At 40.5% G+C, this 26,244-nt stretch overlaps 1 protein-coding gene across 1 annotated transcript in view; it reads left to right on the plus strand.

The window, feature by feature from the left end:
• sema5ba (sema domain, seven thrombospondin repeats (type 1 and type 1-like), transmembrane domain (TM) and short cytoplasmic domain, (semaphorin) 5Ba) overlaps positions 1–26,244 on the plus strand; it is a 393,180-nt gene that overhangs the window by 348,186 nt on the left and 18,750 nt on the right. The window contains 7 exon segments of the mRNA XM_051958892.1: positions 837–954; positions 1,391–1,575; positions 2,745–2,888; positions 4,255–4,402; positions 4,919–5,144; positions 9,138–9,350; positions 16,693–16,863. Of these exon segments, the coding sequence (XP_051814852.1) occupies positions 837–954; positions 1,391–1,575; positions 2,745–2,888; positions 4,255–4,402; positions 4,919–5,144; positions 9,138–9,350; positions 16,693–16,863 (1,205 nt within the window).

The following is a 26,244-nucleotide window of genomic DNA, read 5'->3' on the forward strand; positions in this document are numbered from 1 at the left end:
ATTATACAGTCAACGCCTTTTATTCTGTGTTCCTGAGGCTTTCATATCAGCTCTGGTGGCTAAGCCTCATCATCATCAGCTTTAGATTTAATTAGCCATCATTAAGCCTCTGTTTTACTGGAGGAGTTTACAAATGTTTAATCACTGGGTGATGTACCATGTATAGTGTTGTTGGTGTGGGAGAGAGAAGCGATGCACGAAAAGTTGGCTCTTTGTCATCTTTCAGAGTTATTTATAATGCAGGTGTGGTGGATGTCAGACTGTCTTTTGACACGACTGAGTGCTCAGGCATTTAACACCAGACTTCAAACAATTTCCTCAGTTTTCATGATTTCACTGGTATATTGTTTTTATGTTTTTTTTTCTTTTTTAACAAAACGCTGAATTTATAATAACGATAGTCCTAGACCACAGTGTTCATTGCAATTGAAGTTCTTTTCCCGTTTCTGGAGAAAATGTCTTGAATTTGTTATCTAAAATCTGGGAAAAATAGATTGTACGCTGCATCTGTATACAGCATCAATTTCAATCCAGAACATGTAAGAGGAAGAGAAAATCCATGTATTCTATTCTACATTGGCATAACTACTTACAAGATTTTGTGCTGGATTTGAATCCAACTTTTTCATTAGTGATGGGAGAAATATTAAAAAAATGTTTGTTATTTTAGTTTTATAATGCTACATCTGTCTAGGGAATACAGACTTTTTGTCTAACTCTGGTAGATATTCTGTATTATTTGTTAATGTACAATGTCTTATGCAATGTCTGTTGAATAATTAAACCTACCCTTTACTCGGTGCTGACGTGCTCTTCCTTTTCCTTGTCACTTGCAGCCTGTGCTTGGAGGCGAGAGACCCCTACTGTGGCTGGGACTTCAGGCAGCGCCGATGCACCACGCTGGAGGAGAGCTCCAACATGAGCCAGTGGAAGCAAAACATCACGCTTTGTCCGGTAAGGGTGACGTCACTGCAGCATTTACTGTAAGAAAAGCATGTCTCATCTGTCCTCATGGGGCTTTAAGACTCAGGTGCTTTATTCATGTTATTTTTCACATGTCAAAATGATTGGCATCATCCTTTTCTAACACCCTCTGGATGTGTCATAGAGGAGGTGGAGGAAAAGGACAGAACGGAATTGAGTAAGACTGTAGTGAGAACAAGTGGATTGAATTTAGCTGTGGTGAAATGAAATGTGGTGAATTTATTCCCATTTAATCCTCTGAAAACTTAGAAGGAAAGCCCCGTTTGACAGTAAAGGCCTTGTACTCTAAAAGTAATTCTTCAGTGTACTCTGAGCACTCGTTGACACAGTGACGTGTTGGATGGTTCAATATACCAAGCTGCTGTTTCCTGATTCTTCCTTCTCTAATGTGACGCTTGTTTTCCAGCTGCGAAACCAGACCACCAATGGAGGCTTCGGACCCTGGGCGCCATGGCAACCCTGCAACAATGAAGATGTTGTGGATGGCGTGAGCTCCTGCTTGTGTCGCTCCAGGTCTTGTGAGAATCCTGCTCCTCGATGTGGAGGCAAACACTGTGAGGGTCCCACCATCGAAGTCTCGAACTGTTCAAGGTAATAGAAACAGAAACATCCATACATAACAATATGACTACAATATAACAATATAACTTGTTTAAAGTCATCCTAGAATGACTTTAAACAAGAACCAAGAGAATATTAAATTCTCCTGTTATTAAAACTCTATAGTTAGTAACAGAATAGAAATTTTTTTACTCATTTATAAATTACTTAAGTGCCTCAGAACAAAATAAATTTCTAATTGCTTGAAGAATTTTAACGCATTAGATCCATTTCATATTAGATAAATGCACTTTTAAAATTTCTCTGCTTCGTTTTTTCTTTATTAAATTTTAGGTCATCCGATTACACTAACTGCTTTTAAACTGCCCTCTGTTATGTTTGGGCGATTTTCTATTCTGTTTTATAACTCTGGTCAGGTAGATTATCTTTTCATCTTCACTGGATTGTAACTGACATACAGTACTTTGTGTTTAAGGTTGATTGAGCTCATAATTTATTCTGGCTGAATACATTGGACATTGTCAAGTTGAAATTATTAATGCTATGATTGAGCACATTAAGCCTGTCATTTTGCAAATGAGTCTGGTCCAGGATCAGGCAACTCTAACATCTTTTCTTTAACTCGGCTGCTGTAGCAGTAATGTCATGAGTGACTTTGAAGCATGTACCCGAGGGCACAATTTACACTCTGGCAGAACATGAGAAAGATCATGAAAGTGAGGAATCTTGTTAGAAAATGTAGAAAATGAAACCTGTATCCAGGTTCTCCTTGTGACATCTCTCACCAATCAGTGTTACAGAGAAGAGAGCCAAGACAAAGAGCTTAGGGACCTTCATCCCGCTGGATAGATATGCCAGATTTAATTCTTGGTGTTGAAATTGAATTGTGCTTTTGCAGAAAGCGGCAATTAAATCATGAGGAGTGCTACCCAGGAACAAAGCTCTTAAGCAAATTAAATGAATGCTTCCCGGTCAGAATGAGCTCTCTTTGTGTGTTTACTTTCCTGTGTTCAGAAGTTCACAATCAGAGCAATCATTAGACAGCTCAACATTAAAAGCTTCTTTTTTTATCCCCTTTTAGCATTAGAGAACACCCTGTGAAAGAGTAACACTAAAAGCACTGGTGAATAATTATTCGGGTTTCTGAGCAATTGTGAAATTGTGGTTGCCAATACTTTCCTATGTGTCTGTTGCCATAGAAATGGAGGCTGGACACCATGGTCGTCATGGGGACAGTGCAGCACAACCTGTGGTACGGGCTTTGAGCTGCGTCAACGTTCCTGCAACAATCCATCACCCCGGCATGGAGGCCGAGTGTGTGTGGGCCCCAGCAGAGATGAAAGGTGAGAATTGCCACATATTTTAACTAGAAAAGCACTCAGACAGCGCAGTACACCACCAAGGCTGCTCAGTTGATGTATCATTTCCAACGGATTAAATCTTTAATAAAAAAATGACCTTGCGCTGAGCACAGGCATGTGTTGTGCATGTGCATGTTATGTATGGATAACAAAATTGCATGTAAATTTCTCTTATAAAGGTCTGCTGATCAGTTCATCACTTTGGGCAAGCCTTTGTTTTGCTAGTGTCAAAATAATTTTTCCCTCCATGCTTTATTTTGAAGACATATTTTAATGTTGCAGGCTTTTATTTTGTCACCATTCCAATGGCACAGGAAGTGTTTATCTAAGAAGAGGTTTCTTGACATGACGAAGACGCTGCCGAAAAGTCCGAAAATTCACATAAAGATGAAAGAAAACAGTTCCACGCTGTTGCTGTCGAGCAAATGATGTGTATAAACTCAGAAGCACCTAGTGGGGACAAGGTCTTACAGTGAAGAAATGAGTGAAGGGCAGAAAGGTGAATTTGTGTTCAAAATAAGGCTGACGGCTGAACTTAATGTGTCTGGCCGGGTTTGCTACATTGCGTGACCTATATATGTAGCAGGTGGCAGGAATTGATGGGACTCAGAAACATCCCACAGTTTAAACATTTGTTCCTTGAATGATTTCCAACCGATAAATCATGGTAATTTTGTAGTAGGACACAATCATGTGATCATCAGCAGGTAACACAGTGTTCATGTCATGGTTACAGCAACGCCATGCAGGCTGCTGTATCTGGCAATGGGAAATCTTTCACAAAGCCATGGATCCAGATTATAAGCCGTATCACTGCCAAATTCTAATCACTTGGTCCTTGTGTCATTTCTGACATTCCCTGAAAATTTCATCCAGATCCATTAGTCTTTTTTTGAGTAATGTTGCTAACAGACAGACAGAAGGACAGACAGATGGACAGACAGATTCACAGACAAATGCCGATCCTCACGTAACTCAGCTGTTCCTTGGTGGACTAATAAAGAGACAGTGAAAATGAAATTGAGTGAATCCACCTGACTCAAGCAGAATGTCACACTGATGTCTTTGAGACGACAGTTATGTGCATGGCAATGAGAGGTTACCTGTCAGGACAACAAATTATTAAGTGAACATGTGACAAACATTCTTTGAGTAGGTCAAGACTTTCGATTCTGGATGTTTTTGATTTGAAACCTCAGGTCACGTCTCTCAGCAATCCAATGTCGAGTTGTATGACATAAGTCAGACTTTAGTTTAAATCTCAAAGTCTTTGAAGGTCTCGCTCTGTTGTATTTTGATTACATTCAGTTCTCTTGAACTTCTCCACCTCTACCGCTAAACTTTTCAGGTTCTGTAATGAAGGGGTGTCCTGTCCTCAGCCTATTTTCTGGACCCCATGGGGCTCCTGGACAAAGTGCAGCACTGAATGTGGTGGAGGTGTCCACTCCAGGGTGCGAATTTGTGAGAACGGCAACAGCTGCCCAGGATGTGCACTGGTAGGAAACACATGCGCACACACAGACACACACATACACAGACACACACACACACAAATATTGAATTAATAAAGTCTAAACCAGTTAATATGTGTTGTACAGTTACACAACTTGATATACAGTATTTAAGATAGTACAAGACTGCTGCAAAACAAACCAAAACAGTAAAAAGCTTTGCTATAAGTGAAGTATTCTTAATAGATGTTACCTGTGGCCCAATTACATGTATTTCAAATGATTTACAGTAGATGCGACAATAAAAACTCAGTATTGTTTATTTTCCAGCCTCTGTGACATAGCTTTAAGGCTAAATATGCCCATTTCCTTTAAAAAGCATGTAATGATTTAAGGATACCCAAAGTTCCGTTTTCTACAAACAGAAGGACAACATTGTCATTTCAAGATCATCATCTCAGTCAGAGATAGATGTAAAATTCATGACATTTAAGTGGTTTTTAAATTATGAATGAAACTTTCCCCCACTCTGCCCCTGACTTCTGCCACCATGTCTTCCAGGAGTACAAGGCCTGTAACCTGGAGGCTTGTCCAGAGGTGAAGAGGAACACACCGTGGACACCCTGGATGCCCGTCAACGTAACTCAGGGCGGCGCTCGCCAAGAGCAGAGGATGCGCTACATGTGCCGAGCCCACCTGTCTGATCCCCACGAGCTGCAGATCGGACGGAGGAAGGTGGAGACTCGCTTCTGTCCCAATGATGGTACAGCAGCCTGCGAGACAGATAGTAAGTCTGATAAGTATAGGGAGATGCTGCACTGCTCAGTTTTAAATCCAAACTGGTCTTTTTCTTAAGCTCAACATCTCAGTGGCAGATTGTGCAGATGATGTTTAGAGAAAAATCTTGGCCAAGACAGAGTATTGTTGCATTCACTTTGCGTTGGTAGAATGAGAAGAAAAAAACTTGCATTATTCCAAGGTGGTAAGCCTTAGTGCTCACAGTCACATCAAATAAAATGCATTAATTATTAAATAAATTGACAACTTTTGCAGCGTTACATAGTTGCTAAAGTGTTTTAACAAGTGAAAATAGCTGAAAAGACTGTATTAGGGTGACTACTGCATTCTACTTAGCGCTGTATCGAGTGTTGTTATCAAAGAGTTTTCTGACACATCTGTAGTTCTTTTCATGAAGTCAAAGATGCCGTCAATGCCAGAGATTATTAATATCTCTGACTTGGAAATTACTCAGAACATGATATGAATTTTTTCCACTCCCAGCAGCTCATTAGTTCCAGTTTGAACCATCACAGCAACAATAGGGAGGTTTTCCAATTGATATAAACCAGAATAATTTATTTCAATGTGAATTATGCCAAAATATTATGTTAATATCTCCTGTCTCTTGTACACATATTTAGAAAATACAACACCAATGAATAAATTCATATCAGTTAATTAGTCTGATGCTGCAGACTACTTAAAAGCAGCCAACATAATCTTTAATGGTCAAGTGATCACATCGTAATACAATTTGAAGATTTCATTCAGCAGACAGCATCTTAGTGAACACTTTTTTTTCAGTAGAACTTTTTCTCCTTTCACTCTGCAAGGAGAAATCTTCTCAGTTACATCACACTGAGACTTTGAGCTCTTTGTTACCTGGACTTCTGCCATGAAGGACTGTTCAATAATCAGTCAGTAGGCACACAAATCTAGCTTCAGTGTTTTGTTTGATTGTACACACGTGGACAAAATTGTTGGTACCCCTCAGTTAAAGAAGGAAAAACCCACAATTCTCACTGAAATCACTTGAAACTCACAAAAGTAACAATAAATAAAAATTTATTGAAAATTAAATAATCAAAAACAGCCATTACTTTTGAATTGTTGATTAACATAATTATTTAAAAAAACAAACTAATGAAACAGGCCTGGACAAAAATGATGGTACCTCTATAAAAGATTGAAAACTATTTGACCAGAGTGACATGATTAACTCAGGTGTGTCGTTTAATTGACATCACAGGTGTTTCCAAACTCATAATCAGTCAGTCTGCCTATTTAAAGGGAGACAAGTTGTCACCCTGCTGTTTGGTGAAAAGGTGTGTACCACACTGAACATGGACAACAGAAAGCGAAGGAGAGAATTGTCCCAGGACATCCGAAAAAAAAATTATAGACAAACATCTTAAAGGTAAAGGCTATAAGACCATCTCTAAACAGCTTGAAGTTCCTGTGACAACAGTGGCTCATATTATTCAGAAGTTCAAGACCCACGGGACAGTAGCCAACCTCCCTGGACGTGGCCGCAAGAGGAAAATTGATGACAAATTGAAGAGACGGATCGTTCGAATTGTATCCAAAGAGCCCAGAGCAACCTTCAAAGAAATTAAAGGTGAACTCCAAGGCCAAGGTACATCAGTGTCAGATCGCACCATTCGTCGTTGTTTGAGCCAAAGTGGACTTCATGGGAGACGACCAAGGAGGACACCACTGCTGAAAAAAACTCATAAAAAAGCCAGACTGGAATTTGCAAAAATGCATGTTGACAAGCCACAAAGCTTCTGGGAGAATGTCCTTTGGACAGATGAGACCAAACTGGAGCTTTTTGGTAAGGCACATCAACTCTATGTTCATAGACTCAAAAACCAAGCATACGAAGAAAAGAACACTGTCCCTACGGTGAAACATGGAGGAGGCTCAGTAATGTTTTGGGGGTGCTTTGCTGCATCTGGCACAGGGTGTCTTGAAAGTGTGCAAGGTACGATGAAATCTGAAGACTATCAAGGCATTCTGGAGAGAAATGTGCTGCCTAGTGTCAGAAAGCTTGGTCTCAGTCGCAGGTCATGGGTCTTCCAACAGGACAACGATCCAAAACACACAGCCAAAAACACCCAAGAATGGCTGAGAGAAAAGCGTTGGACTATTCTAAAGTGGCCTTCTATGAGCCCAGATCTGAATCCCATTGAACATATGTGGAAGGAGCTGAAACATGCCATTTGGAGAAGACACCCATCAAACCTGAGACAACTGGAGCTGTTTGCTCATGAGGAGTGGGCCAAAATACCTGTTGACAGCTGCAGAACGCTCATTGACAAATACAGAAATCGTTTAATTGCAGTGATTGCCTCAAAAGGTTGTGCAACAAAATATTAAGTTATGGGTACCATCATTTTTGTCCAGCCCTATTTCATTAGTTAGTTTTTTTAAATAATTATGTTAATCAACAATTCAAAAGTGATGGCTGATTTTGATTATTTAATTTTCAATAAATTTTTATTTATTGTTACTTTTGTGAGTTTCAAGTGATTTCAGTGAGAATTGTGGGTTTTTCCTTCTTTAACTGAGGGGTACCAACAATTTTGTCCACGTGTGTATACTCCAGCTGCACTCTCTTGGTGCTGGTTTTCCAGTAGTTCCTACGTGATAGATCCGTTGTTCACTCAACTCTCTTCCTTTGCTGGTTTGGGATGTGGGCTTTCACATTATAAAGTTTATCATCCAATCCCACCTGTACTGTCTCTTCATTTATTTGGTATCTTTAAAAGTGTGTTACCTGACAGCAAATGATCCTCATGTATTCACCTGAACCAAAATGAATGCATATTGTCACAATTTTCATTACTAATTCTTTTTTAATATATAATTTTGTGTCTACTTTTATTTATTCTGCAGTTCTTGGGGTTGATGTTTTCAATTCAGTTCAGTTTGATTTTATTTATATAGCACCAATTACAGGTCAGATTGTCTCAAGACACTTTACAGAACCCATATGCCTGATGTTTCTAAATAAACTGACTCTAAAGTGAAAAAGTCACGATATGATATTGTCAGTTCAGTGTTCCAATATCTGCCTTAGAAACATAAGTGGAATAAAGAGAGTTTATAAAGTAATAATGTAAATTCACTATGAGTTATTCCCTAAACTTTAATTAACTGACTTTTTAAAGAAAATAACAGAAAAGAAACTGTACCTAGATATCAGTAATGCATGTTCAATAATCTTTGAAATTTCAATAAGATTTATCATATATGGACGTATTAAGAATTTACTTTGGGGTTAAATTTTTTTTGTTTTTTTAAAGTTTTTTTATTTTAGTATTAAAGTCTGTTACTTGTATATATATCCACATATAGTACTGCGGTTACTCCACACAAACACTCACTTCTGTAGGAACACGGTGAGAAGGAAGCAGCATGCATAGATTTCTCCCAGTAGGAGCGTGAAATGTTGAAAAGGCCCTCCTGTTAGACCTGTTAGCTCCCCTACATGCTGTCAGTGACGGGGTCACAGTCCAGTACCCCCACATACACGCTGCCACGTAGAGTTACACTGGGCCACAGTCCACTGTTCTCTACTGGTGGCTTTTTCATGCAACCCTTTTCTAAATCGATTACCTGTCTTCCCCTGTCAGCCTCCTGGGGGGCCATATCAAGTCTGACGAACTGATGAAACACCGACAGCAGAGAACTGTGGGATGCATGAGATGACACAGACAGAGTTTGAGAGGACAGAGAAATATGCCTGCTGGCAAAGTCATATACTTACACTCAAAGACCTTGCATGCTTCATATCTCTGTTGAATTTTTTTAAACTCTCAGTCACAGCACTGCATACTGTATATTTCTGTGACTTTAATCTAACCTAGAACCTTTTTTTGCCCCCCCCCCATACACACACACACACACACACACACACACACACACACACACACACACACACACACACACACACACACACACACACACACACACTCTCTCTTTCTTCTCTCTGCAGCCCTTGTTGAGGAGCTTCTGAAGACACCAGTGGTGAGGGTTGCCGGCTTAGGCTGGTCATCTTGGGAAACCTGGTCGAGCTGCTCACAGAGTTGTGCCAAAGGCTACCGAACCCGGCGGCGAACTTGTGCCGGACCAGAGGGGAAGAGCGCCTCTGTAGCATGCCGTGGCTCGCCCGTAGAGTACCAGGACTGCAATGTCCAGGCATGTCCTGGTGAGTGAAAGCATACCAAAACATCTAAGTGACTGCATTCACATTCACTTTAAGGCTCATTGAGAACACCACAAAAAAAACAAGAAAATTCAGTTGAACAAATGCTCCATAAAAAAATATTTTCATAGGATTTTAAAAACTTAATTTGCACTTTCAATCTGACCTCTTAATGGTTAACACTGGTTGAAATGCCATCAACCATTTATGTGCATTTGTTCTTTATTTGTCCGTTCATTTGTATTATGTGATTTATAGTCTGAGCTGCATTTAACACAAGATGACATTGGTACCTGTAAACTATACTGAACAGTGGAGTCTTCTAAGAACAGAAAATATGACAATTTTTAGTCACTGGAGCTGTCAAAATTGTAAAGGAAAGGGAATTTTGTCTCTTCAGTGAACAATAATAAAACATGACAATCTTCATGTATACAATAATTAATGCAACTGGCATGAAAAAAAAAGTTTTTTGATAACAACCACTGACTCATGGAAGTATTCGCTGGACAATAGATTATGATTGCTATATTATGCAGCTCCTAAATACAGGGTGGGGAAGCAAAAATGTCCTGTCAGGTAAAAACAGCTATAAATGGGTATAACTTTTTTTATTCTTTGGAATTCTGAACTGATTTCTTCAAGAACACAAATTTAAAGCTTTCAGGACATGTTTATTCAATATGTCCTCCATCAGCCATGATGAAGGCCTCAATACAGCCTCTGAAAGAGGCACAGGCCCTCCTGATATCCTCCTTGCGGTAGGCCTCCCATTCCCTGGAGAATGCAGCCTTAAATAAATCCATATTGGCATGAGAGGTGGCATTAGTCCTCAACTCAATGGCACCCCATCAGAAAAAATCCAGAGGCTTTAGATCAGGTGAGCCCGGGACCAAATGCCTTTGGGTCAGAAGTTCTCCATATTCTACTCACAGAACTTTTGGACCTTGATTGATGTGTGAGCAGGAGCCCCATCTTGCTGCCACACATAGTTGTTGTCAGGGTAGGTGGCCTTCAGCCAGGGCAAAACGGTGTATCTCAGAACTTTGTAGTACACATCAGCCCCAATTTCCTGATCTGGCTTGAAGAAGTAGGGGGGCATCTTATTGCCATCTGAGCCCAAGACTCCCAGGACCATCTGGAGATCTCTTGGTGCCCAAACTGGATTGTCTGGCATGCTGGATGCGGCGAATGGTCCTCTCACTGATGCCAACAATCTTGGCAGTGTCCTTCTGAGGGATTTGGGCATCCAGGAGATCACAAACCCTATTGTGTTTTGCTTGTTGCTTTCTCACTTCACAATGCACCAAGGTCTGACATATACTAAAAAGATTGGTTAAAGGTAAGGAACTTTGATTTTAATTATTGTTTTGATTACCCTTACCGTTTGGGAAGGACATTCAAATTTGTCAATAGGACATTTTTGCTTCCCCGCCCTGTACACTGCTCACAATAAGTTAGGGATATTGTGAGGTCCTCAGTGGATTTCATACATGAGATGTTTGTTTCACTTCAGTGATGTTTTTGGGGATTTTTCACAAAAAGACAACCCTTTTCAATGTGGCATCAATTTCAACGTTCTTGGGGTATAAAAAGCTGATATTGTCAGTAAGTCATTCCCAGTTCATCATTCAAGCAGCCATGAACACACGATGTCACTTAACGGACGAGCAGTGCCACCTGGCCATAGGGTGCCTTCAGGCAGTCAGATGTTGCTCGTGAACTTGGTGTGTCTCAAAGTGTCATCAGTAGACTTGCAGCAAGACACAGAACTACTGGCAGTGTTGGTGACAGACCTAGTAGTGGAGCCCCACGAGTGATGGACCGCAATGATGACCAGTACCTAAGGACCTATGCACTCAGACACCGTTATGCAACTGCCACACAGCTGCAGGCCTGTTTATGAGAAGTGAGGGGTACTAGGGTTTCCAGACAAACCATTCGCAACCGACTCCACTGCTTTGGCTTGAATACCAGACAACCGTTGCAGGTGACTCCACTGACACCAAGACATCGCCGTGACCCTTTGCAGTGGACACAAGACCATGTGACCTGGACAATGCAGCAGTGGTCTACTGTCCTGTTCACTGATGAGTGTTGGGTCACCTTGCACAGAAATGATAGTCGTCTGTGTTGCTGGAGAAGGCAAGGTGAGCGCGGTGAGCCGAGGTCAACATGGTCCTCAGGGTTGGCTTTGGTGGAGGAGATACAACAGTCTGGGCAGGCATCACCAGTCAGCGCATAACAGATTTGGTGATTGTAGATGGCTCAGTCATTGCACGTTCTTACCTCAGAGACATCATAGAACCCATCATCAACCCCAATTCCGCCAGCACACTCCCAACTTTCTGGTCATGGATGATAATGCTCCACCACATGGTGCTAGAATTGTCACAGCTGGACTTCAGGAAGTCGGAGTGCCTCATATGGTATGGCCAGCAATGTCCCCTGACCTGAACCCCATAGAGCACGTCTGGGACCAGCTGAAGCAGCGACTGGATGCTCGTACCCAACCCCCACGTGACCTGACAGAACTGTGTGTAGCACTTGTGGAGGAGTGGAACACATTTCCTCAGAACAACATCATGAGGCTAGTTAGGAGCATGAGACGTCGCTGTCAAGCTGTCATTGCAGCAAATGGTTGAAACACCTGCTACTGACTTTGTCAATTTTGGTTAGTTGGGGCTATCTTTGGTATTGTCTAAATTGTTGGGGTATTAAATATTGCACTACTGAAAATGGTGCTTCTTCTCATTCATTAATAGTAATATAAAAGGGAAATATTACTTATTTCATTAAAATTCAGACCAAATAGGAAACACTCATGTAAATAACAATATCCCTAACTTATTGTGAGTTGTGTATGTATATACATTTGCAGAAAAATTAAAGTCACAAAACAAAATCCACCAAATGATGCTTTAAGTTGGCAAGTTCATGCACATCTGCTGTTGTCTCATCAACCCAAGTCTGCAGCTTGAAGAATGATATCTGACAGGCTCATAAGTGTTTCATGATTTGAACACTTACTGCACTGTTTTTACATCAAGCCAATACAACCTAAATGCTGGAAGATACAAATAATCACAGTGCAGATAAAGTTAGTTATGGCCTATTTCTATTTCTTCAGTGCAGCTTGGGTTCATAAAGAAAGGACATGCACACTGTGAAACCGAGAGAGAGACTGCAAAGAGAGGGAGGTCAATGGTGGTAGTAAAATACAGCTGAGTGGATCATTAGCTTCATTAGCTAATGGTTACCAGCGGCTGCAGCAGTGCAGGACAGTTATTCGACAAATGAAGTTATCTATTTCAAACTCCTCATCAAACCATAATCAGCTGACCTCTAACTCTGCTGACCACAGACTGCTGCACTGTCGGGCTGCACTTATTAAACACAGAGGACAGTTGCACACACACACATACAAGCACACCCATACACACACACACACACACACACACACACACACACGCAAAATTGCTGGCCCTAGAAAAAGGTCTGAACTACTCTTTGGAGATCGCATTAAGTATTCATGACTGGTACCTTATGAATTAATGATTTATGATTGGTTGGTGCAGTGCTAATCAAATTCCTGTAGTGTGTTTGGATGTCAGTTGTTGATATCCACATAAAGTCCTTTGCAACTTAGCAATTGACACATGCAACTTTAAAAAGCCCAGGCGAGGAGGCCTTGGTTGCTTCCCAATGGAAGTAGCCAGAGAGGAGGTGCTTTGCTATTAGTGTCACGTTTACAGCCAGTCTCACATCACGTGTCCCCAGTAGACATGCAGGTGAGAAAAACAAGGCCAGTGACAAAAGAGGGAATGAGTGCAAAATAGTAATTGATGATAAAATTAGAGAGAAGGATGGAGGCAATATAGATTCCTGAAGAGATTAAAATGAATAAGGTGTTAGAGTGTGTGCAGTGGAAACGGGTGTCTGTGTGGGCAGCCAGCGAGTCAGTCGGTAAGTCACAGTTAGCCCGAGTTCAATTATGGCTTTCATATGTCTGACCTAAAAAAAAAAAAAAAAAAAAAGCTGTTCAAAAAGTAAAGTTTGTATTCTGAAACTCCTGTTTCCAGCATGTAGGAAGAAGAAAGCCTCTGTATCCACAGACAAACCTGTAGCTTTTATACAATTACAAGCTTTCAAAAGAAATGAAATCAGTTTTCAGTGTGGTATGGTTTTTAATCAAGCCTTACACATATAGCTTTTGTTGCAACGCTTTATTCATTAGCAAAATATTTAACATCAGCTTCATGCAGTTAAACATTTTAAAGCAACACCAAGTCCAGGCGTATCAAGTCTCAGGTCAATCAAAACAAGTTTGCACAACTTGCTACCAAAGTGTAACATCACTCCAGGTAAACTGAAATAGCATCTTAAGTCATAGTCAAGTCTTGAGCAGGACTGTATATCTGAAAAAATCATATGATCATCTTTGGGGGTAGAATCGAAATCGCCAATCCCAGTTAAGAGTGTGAAAGAAAATTCAAATGACCACATGACTCACTGCACATATGGTTACCCGGATTCAAAGCTTGTCACCTGAACACAAGGTTTCACAAATAAATCTTTGCATCCTGTTTATGCTGACTTTAAGTTTAGACTGGAAGTAGTGCCTTGCATCTTCACCTCTTTGATGCCCGTTGACGTTCAGTTACTGCTACCTAGCTAGCCCTGTTTCGTCCAGTCTTTCATTTTCTGAAATGACGACTGGAATGGTCACCGTCTATGCAATCCCCAATGTCATTCAGCTGCCTCTCCAGACAGACTTTCATCCCAACTCAACTCCACCAACTTGGACTGCAACTGGCAACAGTTGTTGGCTATGTTACCACAGTTGGACTTGTTCTGCTCGAAAGCTTCAGGGAGTTTTTCCGAAGTGGCACATGAACCAGTTCTTCACCTGTTTCTTGTTGGAACCCCCAGTGTGCAGTGGATCTCCCAGTGAGCAGAACAAGGGCTACCATGAACAGCTGCAGTCCCGGACGGTGGGGTTGAAGTCCATCCATGGAACAAGATTTTCACTTGAGGAGCATCTAATGGACTTCCAGGACTGTCACAACAGTGACTTGGCCAACCTGCAGGTGGCAAACAGGAGAAAGGAGTAGGCAGAGCTAACTGACTAGCACTCACTGAACTCTGAAAAATGAATACAAATGGTGCAAACTGTACAATTCCACTAAAAAGCACATTATGTGACAAATTAAAATAACATATTCTTAGTCTTCAGACAATCCAAGTACAAACTAATAAGAGTTTAAGTCTGAAGTCTGTCCAAGTCTAGTCTAAAGTCAAATGAAATAAATCTCAGTGTCAGTATTTAAGATAAACCCAAGTCAAGTCTGAAGTATAAATGTAAGGTGTGTGGTTATGCAAAGCCAGCCTGATATCTTTATTTTTTATTGTTCCAGAATTTCCCATTTGACTTGCATTAAAGTCTCTGGTTTACAGCTCTGCCAACAAATCTGGTTCATTATATCAAGACTTTGCTGCTTTTGGCAAACCAAACAAACACAGTGGCACATTTCCCACATTTCGCCTTTATATTTCTTTATGTAAATGAACACAAATCAGCCACACAAGATGTCAGCAGAAAGTAAGAACTATAACAATTGTATGTCAGTTGGGTAGCCAGTGAGTCCCTCAGTAAGTCAGGTGCTGAGCCACTCAGCCGGGTAAACAGTCAGTTGGTCGGAGAGACAGTCAGGCAGAGCTGTGGCTGAGAGCTAGTCAAAGTTAAGTGGTCACAGCCTGCTTTACTCTGTGTCACACTAATCCACTCAGCTAATAGAGTTTTCTGCTGCACTGTGATGTTACCTGGCAACACTGCCTTTCTCTGTCAGTCAGACAGACACCAGCCAGTCAACCAGCCAGTCAATGAGTCAGTCACGCTCATCTGATTAGATCAGATGAAACATTAACAGCTCCCATAGGAAGAGTAAATCAGTGTAGGACACAGTAAGTCAGAACACAGTGAAGACAAAGTAGGAAATTATAGACCAGGAAGTCAAGTACAGTCTGCAGAAAGAAGGAAAATATCTTAAACATAGAATGTGTCTATGCCATGTGTGCATAAATGGTGCTCAGGAAAACAAACATGAATGGTAAATGTCTAATATGAAAAATGTTCTCACAAATACGACTGAAGACCAGAAAAAAATGTGTTTACAGTTTTATGGACCTCCATTTTTCTTTTTTGTTTGTCTTCTGAGGCCATCTCCACCAGCTGGGTTCTAACAAGCCGGGTGAAGCCTTTGTGTGGCTTAGCTGCATCCAGCCTTGTGTCTGAGGTCTGCACCAGGTTTAAATATTTAAAAATACATTAGGGTGCCCAGTTAGTGCAACAAGTCAAGTTTATGTTGGCTATAAAACATATTCTGCATGCTGCCTTGGGGTATATTCAGCAGGTGCTTCTGTCCTGTAGTGTCCACAATTGCATACAGATTATACAAAGCACACACAGAAAGGCCATCTGAGCTGTTGTTTTAGAGCACGTTTAAGTTGTTCCAGAGTCAAGTTGTCTTTAAGCAAACACCAAGTATTTAAACATTGGCGATTAAATGTTTTCTTAGTCTTTTTTCAGTGAACAAATAGTTAAACATAAAAGACATGCACCTCTGAGAGACTTACCTGCTGCTCTATTTTTCCTAATGCTAAAGGATTCAATAAGCTGCAACCCAAGTCAATGATGTTTTTCATACAAGTGTCAAGTCTTAACGAGTCTACTGGGAGTAAAGTTTTAAGGAAGTCAAGCATCACACCAGTGAAGTCTCAAGATTTTATTTTGCCAATTAAATATAAGACGTAGCAGGCACATGCTGTGTAATTACATAAACACGTCTAAAACAAAGTGGACCTGAGTTTTATAAGATGTGAAAGAAATGAGAAAATGTATTCAATGTTAATTAAAAACAGGAATTACACCACTCAGAAATAAAAAAATTAAGATCAACGTGATGAATCTAAAGTTTAACATCCACGTTAGATTGTGTAGTTGCACTTGTAAAACAGTTTGAAAATGTAGCAGATTTACATTTAATTGTATTTCCTAAAGCTGAATGAAACTGTGTGTAGTGCAATAGATGTAGATTGATCACAGTCTTAAATATTACTGAAAAATTATATCATTGAAGTATTTTGTGTTAGATTCAGTAATAGATTCAGTAAAAGATTATTGACCCTTGAGGGTATTTAATACTTGTGGTCTCTACATTGAGCTGAAATTAGTCCAGGACTTCCTTGAAAATAAACACCTGATATAGGGTACCACTACGAACAACATATGAGATCATTTTAAGAATAGCAGTGGGAGATTATATAATGCTTGCTTGTATTACAGTGAAAGGTGCATGGTCCTGCTGGTCGTCTTGGTCTCAGTGCTCTGTGGGTTGTGGTGGCGGTCACTACCAGCGAACTCGCTCCTGTAACAGCCCTGCACCGGCCAATGGAGGAGACATTTGCATAGGACTCCACACCGAGGAGGCTCTGTGTAACACACACACTTGTGATGGTAAGGCCACACATAAATTCAAATCGACCTCTGTCATACCATCATTGCTTGAGGTGCTTTTATTACACCTGCAGGCAGGTAGTCATCTCCCATACCATGTCATTTCTACACTGTCCTGTGGGGAACCTACTAAAGTGGTTATTTTGCTCTCGTTAGATAAAAAGGGGCACCACCCTGGCTATCCAGGGAAATTATTAATTTATGCAGAATCTCAAGGAGATTCCTGTTGAGATACAGTTAATCAGTCTGATATCTGAAAGTCTAGAATTCTCGGTTGAAATTGACCTCAGTTCTCACACACAGAAACGCACAAGACGGTGCATTGGTCTGAATGGCAACATTTATTTACTATTCTACCAAACAATACAGGCGCTATGTACAGTGAGAAATGTGACGTGTATCTACGTGCGTGAATACGAGTGTGTGTGTGTGTGTGTGTGTGTGTGTGTGTGTGTGTGTGTGTGTGTGTGTGTGTGTGTGTGTGTGTGTGTGTGTGTGTGTGTGTGTGTGTGTGTGTGTGTGTGTGTGTGTGTGGGTCAGATTCAAATCAGCACGACCTGACTCAATGAAATAATAATTTGGACTACAACCGAATAAATGGAGTAGCTGAATTTAGGTAATCAAGTAGTTAGTGACATCAACCCCAAATCAGGATCAGAGAAGGCTCAGCGGGTCTTACTTGTTCATAGAACTGTCAAACAGAGTCTCCGGGACCGGGACTAGGGTGACCACCTCCAAAAAGACAAAAAGTGGGACAGCTGACATGTTTTGGAGGGACAAGGCGGGATGGATGCAACCATCTGTAAACCCTGACCATACACTTCACACTTTAGACCACAAGACCAGTAAAACAAAATATTTAATATATAGCCTATATATTTTCAGGAAACATCACACAGAATTAAGTAACAAATGTGTTTTACTTACTTAAGTAAAACATATATTGACACAATAACATTAATCCATCTTATAAAAGCACTCAAAAGGCCGAACATAAAGCCTTTCAAGTATACAGGCCAATAACCAACAGGCCTATATGCTCTTCCAACATACCCCATACTGACAGAATTCAACTGGGGCACTGTTTGAAAATCTTGGCTTAAATAAAATGCCAGTGCAAAAAAAAAAAAAAAAATATATATATATATATATATATATATATATATATATATATATATATATATATATATATATATATATATCAACATAAAATCTCATGCTTGGGCTTAGCCATGTTTAACTATAATGTAAAAGGTAGAAGAAAAAGTCTGTGTCTTTTCTCTCAGTAGGTCAGCTTCTTGCAGCACTGTGGAGAGGCTCGAGGGCACATTTCTGAAACGCAGAAGGAACAACAGCCAACAAATATTAGCATTATTAGATACATATACAATAAAACATGCTTATTTGACCATTTAAATACATAAATATATGACTCTCACCTTAGTTCTTCTTGAATTTATACTTTTTGTTTGACCTTACAGCCTCCAGTAAGGTCTTCTCTTTCACTGCATAGCTGTAGAATTCTGTGCAACAATAGGCAAAGTTGCTCTTTACTTGAATTTCGCTCTTGATGAGCTCCACAGAGCACCGGTTCCTTTGGTCATTCCATGCTGCAGTCATCAAGGAGAACACTCTTTCCACAAATGCATTGGTGACAGGGATGCTGAATAGAAAGGATCCAAGTGCAGCCAGATTTGGTGTCTTTGTGTCCTTGAGCAATAATGACCATTTCTCCACAACAGGGACTGTTCCTTTAGCAATCTCCTGCTGGCGTGGCAGTGTTACACAGTACTCCTCATATAGTTCATCCATGTCAAGTTTATCCTGTATTTGAAGGACATTCACTGCATCACAGAGGTGGGAAAATGTGAACTCCCTCTTCAGTTCCAAGACTGCCACATGCTTGTGAAAATTGCTGTCTGAGAAGTCATACCATTTTTGTAGGTAGCTGTGTGCAGCATCATAGAAGGAGCAACAATCCTCCTTGATTGCTGCTGCTTTACTGTCTGGAAACTGCTGGAGAAGTGCATTGGTCTCTGTTCCAAAGAAGGAGTCCACCTGTCTCTGCTGGAGCTTTCGCTGAAGTGTGGACATGATGTCATAGAGTTCACAGACTGTCCTGTCATCACTTTCCAACTGCAGGGTAACATCATGGAATATCTTCAGTGCATTGTGGAGGAAGGATAGATATGCCTGTAACTCAATTGGTTGCCCCTCACTGTCTTGATCCTTCTTAAACAGCTTCCACAGCACCTTTGGGCATTGCTCTCCTCCAAGAGATAAGAAGTATGTCTTCACAGCAGGCCAGCAGGTATGCAGCCTTGTGACAGCTGGCCATATACTGAGCCATCTTGTGGACACATGATTCAGTAAGGCATGGTATTTTTCTTCAACAAATGCAAAGATTTTTTTCAGCCCCTCAGTGCGCTTGGATGATGAAGAAAAATGACTGAAAATCTTGTTCACTACACTTTCAATGTCTATGTCCAGTCTGTCTCCAGCATACTTTGCACAGTTATGCACTATGTGAGCCATGCAGTTGGCCTTGACAATCTTGGCATTATCTGCTTTCAACTTCTGATAAACAGAATTGTACTTGCCATAGTTAACACTAGCGTTATTAGCTGTGTATGCAGAGATCATATCAAGTTGGAGGCCATTCTCTTTTAGTTTATTTGCTATTTGCTTGTGAATGGATCCAGATGCCTCCTCGCTGTCCTCATAAAAGTCAAGAACTTTGTTTTGTAGACCCAGCTCTGGCGTCCAATATCTTACTGCCAGTGGGAAAAGCTTGGCACTGCCGTGATTTGAGGCATCTGAGGCCACCGAGAAAAACGGTGTGAGCTGGGGCTTGTCATGTATGTTAATGGGGGATGTCAATTCACTCAAACATTTTTCAACTGACAAAGGGGCGAGGGCATGTGTTACAATGCAAGCACTCTTCGTGCGGCCACATGAAATTTTTTTGGCTATGTCCGAGTCCGGGTAAATGACATGGGCAAGCTTATTGCTGCAGTCTGTGGACCGGTATGAGTGTGCATGCTTCACTGAGTGATACACGCTGGTAACTTCAGCTGCTGTTACCTTATCAGATAAACTGTCGTGCTTTGGGCTCAATAAAAACGACTGCATTGATTTAGATGTCTCTTGCTGTCGGACCTTTTTTTGATTAGAGTCGCGCCCAGTATGTTGTTTGACATCATTTTCCCCACCATGAGCAACGGAGAAACTGCTGTTGCATAGGGAACAGAAGGCTTTGTCAGGCTCGGCAGTGGGTCTTACCCAGCTGTGTGAAGACGTCCATTCCTTTTTGAAAGAAAACTTTCTCTTTTTTGACTGTGGTCCACTCATCATTTCATTTACATCTTCTTCCGTTCTACTTTCCTCACTCAGACTCTCTTGTGTGTTTGTTTGGGGCGTATACATTTTGACGCAGGACGTACCCTAAAACACAGCCTATTGGACGGACGTCATCGTTGTCTCCTGCAACCATTGGTCGAAATGAAATGCTCCCCGCCAGCGCAGATCTACAGAAGTTCTGCAGCTCTGGGCTGGTTAATTTTCATGTTTGTATTTTTTTTTTGCCAATGAATGGAAAAGCAGGACATTGTCCTGATATGCGTGACGTGGGACAAACACTGAAATAGCGGTACAAAACAGCCTTAAACGGGACAGGTGGTCACCCTAACCGGGACACAGATTCGACTTTTGATGACGCCTTTACCACGAGCCTGGATTTGGCTCCGGGATTTGGCTTCGTATCGTCGATATGGCAACCGTTGGCGTCCTGTCCACAAAAGCTCTTGTTGCACCGCTGGGGTCTGAGCCAGCAGACCTCGGGTGTTGTCAGCTGAGTTAGTGAGCTGGGGTACCAGTCTTCTTCTTGGGTTGATGAAAAGTCACTTGATTAAAAATGATGGCTCTCGTTCTATTTTAGCAGGCGTTAGCCGAGTAAAAAGAACGGATGTTGACTGGAGCCACCGCAAAACTTGCAAAAAAAATCGTGAAACGGGATCCAATTGGTTCTTGTCATAAATTACGGGTAAAACAAAGAATGAATTCGGCTTGCGTTGAAAGTGAGCAAAAATATCTGTTCTCAGTTACAAAAATGAAAGGATAACTAGTTACCAGAGGCCCAACTCTGGAACAAAGAAGCTTCAGAAGATAAAGAATAGAATGCATCTTTAGATAAGAATATTGAATTGCCAGCGGCGTTTTTCTCAGCAATTCAGAAGAGGAAAAGAGAAAGAACAAAGGCGCGGTCCATATTTATCAGTTTGTTCGGCAAGGAGGCGTGGATATGATCCTTTTGGCGCGATTCTTACTAGTAACCTGATCACTCCCCTGTCTTCAGGGGAGGGGGGGACGAGAGATGGTCAAGAGTGGATTAAAATATATTAAACGCGCAAACGCGATCTGTTTATCTCTCACCATGATCCTTAAAACATACTTTAACACAATCAAAGGTAAACATATTCTTGATTATACCGGCTAACAAATATGTGAATTATTTAATTCAACAAACTATATGTGAATGTGCTCTAGATACTAAAAATATATGTCACAGTGAAGATATGATAACATGACATACATATGGTAAGGAATATCTTGAGTTTCACCTTTTTCAACCTGAATACCACAAGAATTCACAATTAATAATTGGGATTCACCCCGACATTATTGTGTTGTGTTATTGTGTCTGCTGTCGGTAGGGGGCACTGTGGGACTGTGGAAGAAATTGGATTAAACAAGACATTTAGTAACTTTGGTTCTATAAGAGGTAGAGGTGTCATCTTTGGAAGTAATGCACAACAACATGTCACTACAACTTTGGTAATCATAAAAACACAAAATATATCTCAGAAACAGGAGTTTTGAGGATTTTCTGTTTCTGGTAAAGAAGGTTTGTACCAGTCTCCAAGAGTTCTCCAGGAGAGTCATAAAATTTTACGACCCTTATCAGATCCTGGAGGGAGGAAGAGCGGCATTCTTGAGGGGGGAGAAAAGGGTTTTAGCACGAATAAGGTGTTGATCAAACAAAGCATTCACAGCAGAAGTGAGAGACATTGTCTTTTAAGTTGTTTTCCAAGGTGTCAGAGTTCTCCAGCGAACTCCATCTCTCTGCAGGAGGTCTGGGTGTCCTTTGTTGCAAAGGCAGGAACAAAGAAATACATGTGTCCCCATGTCTCCAGAAACTGGGGTTGTTTTGCCAGAGTCAAATGTCTTGCTGTAATTCAGTCATGGCATTGATGGTGTTTTTCTGTGGGAAGAGGAGAGAGTTCTGGGCCTGTCCAATGTCCAAAATGACAGTTTGATGTGGGTTCTAGACCCCCATCCTAAGAGAATGTGTTCTTATCTGAGTTTGTCATCTCGTCTGGAATTCCAAAGACCAAGATGTCCCTACAGTCCTCTTCGCTAAAGATTGTCTTTCATCTTTTCCTAATGAATAAACCAGGTCTTAGATATATGAAGAGAGAAACAGAGCCATGCTGAGAAAACAACTCATTCCTCCCACCGTGTTGTTCCCTGCTGTGCTGCTGGAGCTCTGAGCAATCATGGCAACCTCTCTGGAAAAGTTTAAAAAGAGATCCGCTTCTGTTATGCATATGGAAATTTTACATAATTCATCTGAAGTTTCAATGCTTGAACATGTGCAGCGCGTGTCTGAAATTAACACAAAGCAAACAAATAACGTTTTGGACCCTGCCAGGTTTTTGTGCAAAAATGGATTTGTTAACAGGATAATTAGTGCAAAGCAAAATGACATTAAAGAATCACTTAACCTCACATTACTAAAAGCCATCATTTCTCTCTGTCCACTAACAATATTAGCCAGTTATACAGTTTCATTTGTCCAAATTTCACGATATGGATTCCTGACACTAGAGTCTTTAGGTTATGAATCTTCTTTAAGGATACCTGACAAATGTCCATGCACCTCCATTGCTTTTTCTTCCACATGGTGTCACTTCCTTATACATCTAGTCAGATGTATAATCTGACTGGTGTGTATTAGGTGACATTTTAAACTTCCACCAAAGGAAGCTCAAGCCATTGCGGTAATGGAATTCAGTTTGTGCTGCTCCAGGCTGAGAAGATTTCTAAGTTGATACATCTTGAAACAGAAACTATAAATTAATCATCAAACTGCAAAATTCATCATGAAAGTTTGTTAGCATTCACACTGCACCAATCACAAGAATCATGTACTGTATATGCGATGGAGAAGAGTCTGTCAGTGTTGTGCAAATGTTACTGCTACTGCAGTATGATGTCATTGGCAAGGTTTGCAAAGAATTAGGTTTTCTTAACCTTTATGTGTTCGTGAACTTTGATGGAATTGTTCCAAACTGAACTCGCATGAAATTCGGATGTGTAACTTTAATTACTGTAAACAGTTTGAGTCAGTGAACTTGGATAGAATTGTTCCAGATCCATGACCTTACATGAAATTTAAAATACACCTTTAAATACTGTTAACACTTTGAGGTCCCCTTGGTCTAGGAAATCCACAAAACACAGAGTCCACAGACTTTTTCTTCAGAAGTCTTTCAGACGTAATGAAAACTGTGAACTGCTGAATGCTCTGTGGAGCATCCAGAATTTTCTAACTTCAATGCTAAAAAAACAATAATATACATTTCTTTTACCTCAACTGAGAAGAGGTAAACATGTTAGAGGTAGTGAGCTTAAACAAGGATAAAAACAAACAAAACTGCAATGGTTATTGAAGGTGATCAACCCTTGAGAATTTTCTACATAAACATGAACATATTAAAGGAAAACAAAACATAATCAGATTTTTACATTTAAATAAGACGATGCAATTAAACAAATGAGACAGAAGTATCATACTTGGTCATTTATTGAGAAAAAGTATCAAAAATTACATGTCAGTAAGTACCAAAAATACCTGAACTTTTAGTATTTCTTATGAACTGAAATTTCTGGTCACTGTTGATCAGTCCTCTGCATCAGCTTTAATGATTTTAGCTTATTCCTTCCCACAAAACTACTTAAATTCTGGGATATTGGTGGGTTCAATTGCATGAACTGCTCACTTCAACTCCTTCCACAGTACTTCTGTTAGATTAAGGTCAAAACTTTGACTTGACCATTTAAAAATGTTAACTTTATTCTTCAGTAGAAGACGTGTGCTTCAGGTTGTTGTCTTGCTGCATGACCCACTTTCTTTCGAGATTCAGTTCACAGACTGATGTCCTGACATTTTCCTTCATAATTTGCTGCTATATTTCAGAATTCATTGTTCCATCAAGCTGTACTGGTCCAGATGATGCTATACAGATCCAAGCCATAATACTACTGCCACCATGATTCACAGATGGGATAAGGTTTTTATGCTGGAGTGCAATGTTTTCCTTTTTCCAAACACAATAACTCTCATTTAAAGCAGAAAGTTCTATTTTCTCATCAACACATTTCCAGTCGTCGTCTGGCTCGTCCATATGCTATTTAGCAAACTGCAGACAGACAGCAATGATCTTTTTAAAAAGCAGTGGCTTTCTGCTTGCAGCACTATGATAGTGCTGCAAGCAGAAAGCCACTGCACTATGATAGTGCTTGCAAGCAGAAAGGGGTCTACCATAAGGAGACACTGAAAACTATAGTTTTTCAGTATTACAGGCCTTATATTTGGAGTTGGTCATCCACTCCTGTGGAGGATACCAATGAATTTCCTCCCTTTGTACGTAATGTACGTACGTACGTAATGCGACTGTGAATCAGTGGAGTCTAAACTGTTTTTAGAGACATTTTTGCAACACTTTCCAGCCCTATTAGTGTCCACAAAACTTTAGTTGTTTTTTTTTTTACTTTTAGGTACTGTGTGAAAATCTGACTGTGCTTTAGGTCATAGTTATGCAAAAATATAGAATTCTAAGGGGTTCACAAACTTTCAAGCACCACCTCATAAAAATACCATTTCAGGTAAGTGAGAAAATGTTTTTCAATTATTTATATGAACTAATCCTTACAAAACATCACTTTAAATCTCAAGTCATAAAGTGAAATAGCCTAAGTATATAAACATACATACAAAGAAGAAAAAAATATTTTGATGTTTTGCTTTACTTTGAAGGTTAGTTTGCCCCAAATGTGATATGTGACATGTACAAAAATGCCTTCAATACTTCCTCCTTCAATTCTCTTACAAGGACACTGAAATATTCATGAGAGAGCTGCCTGCTAATCCAGAAGGATAAAAAGTCTAGCATCAGAACTCATAAGGGTTCAGCCTGACTCTGATTCTAGGATTTAATATCAACCGCCTTCAGTGTTTTGTCGCCACAATATGATTTTCATCTTTTCTTTTCTTTATTCCGCTGGAAAACAAAAAATAACCCTGGACAGTTATTCAGTGTCGGGGATGTTCATGTACTTGTTTCAAAAAAGTGTAATTGTGTGTGCGTGTGTGTTTAGACAGATGACTTGTAGTACAGATGATTCCTGCCTGAATTAAATGGTGGCCTCCCCTTAACAGTCATTTTCCTCAAATGGTTTTCATTTGTATCAGTCAAACTGTCATTCACAAAGAGCTTAACGCTTACAGTCAGCCTCCCTGGTAATTACAAAGAAAGAAAGGTAAATGGTTTTCTGTCTTCCCTCCTCTTTGCTGAGATGCTAATCAGCATCTTTTATCAGGTTAAGGTTTCCTGTTTGACGTAGATGAACCCTGAACCAGTCGACTGCTAACAACCTCTTCAGCCCGGATCTATCTCCTCGTCTGTTCATTTATTGACAGGCGCAGCATCAGATAGATATTAGGGTCCACCTGGTGTTGCCACTCTTGCTGCATGTGTAATTAGAGACAAGGTGGCTGTCAGTCACAAGGATATTTGATGTCCCTGTTGCTCCTGACTCAACAGTACGATCATGTGGGTCGTCTGGGTGACAACAATAAATGGGAATAAATGAAGCAATTATATCGGGTTGTAGTGATTGCACGGTTATTAAACACATATTACGTGGTTGGTGTGTTTGTGTGTCTAGATGGTTGTGCAGAAAGAAGGGAACAGATGGTGGAGACTAAGCAGCCTGTTGTGAGTACCAGACTGACAGCAAAGGAAAAAGAGGCCTGTCCTCTGCCTCGAACTAAGCTTTCTTTGCCAAAGCTGCACACTTGAGAGCACGCTGAATAACAAACCAACTTTTTCATCAGCCATTCATTGCAGAAGCTTGTGCTTCCTCCACTCCGGTGCTTTTAAATACAGAGCAAAAGAGTGCACCAAATGCATGGTTCAAAAGCTGAGAGTTGGGAATTTTCTCTTTCCTCTGGGTAGAAGCCTTTGTTTACTGCTTGGTCGCCTGCTGTGGACAAACGGCACTAAAGCTTGGCTCGGGAGACAAACATTCTCCACTATG

Source organism: Acanthochromis polyacanthus, chromosome 14 (assembly GCF_021347895.1).
Source record: "Acanthochromis polyacanthus isolate Apoly-LR-REF ecotype Palm Island chromosome 14, KAUST_Apoly_ChrSc, whole genome shotgun sequence".
Taxonomy (NCBI): domain Eukaryota; kingdom Metazoa; phylum Chordata; class Actinopteri; family Pomacentridae; genus Acanthochromis; species Acanthochromis polyacanthus.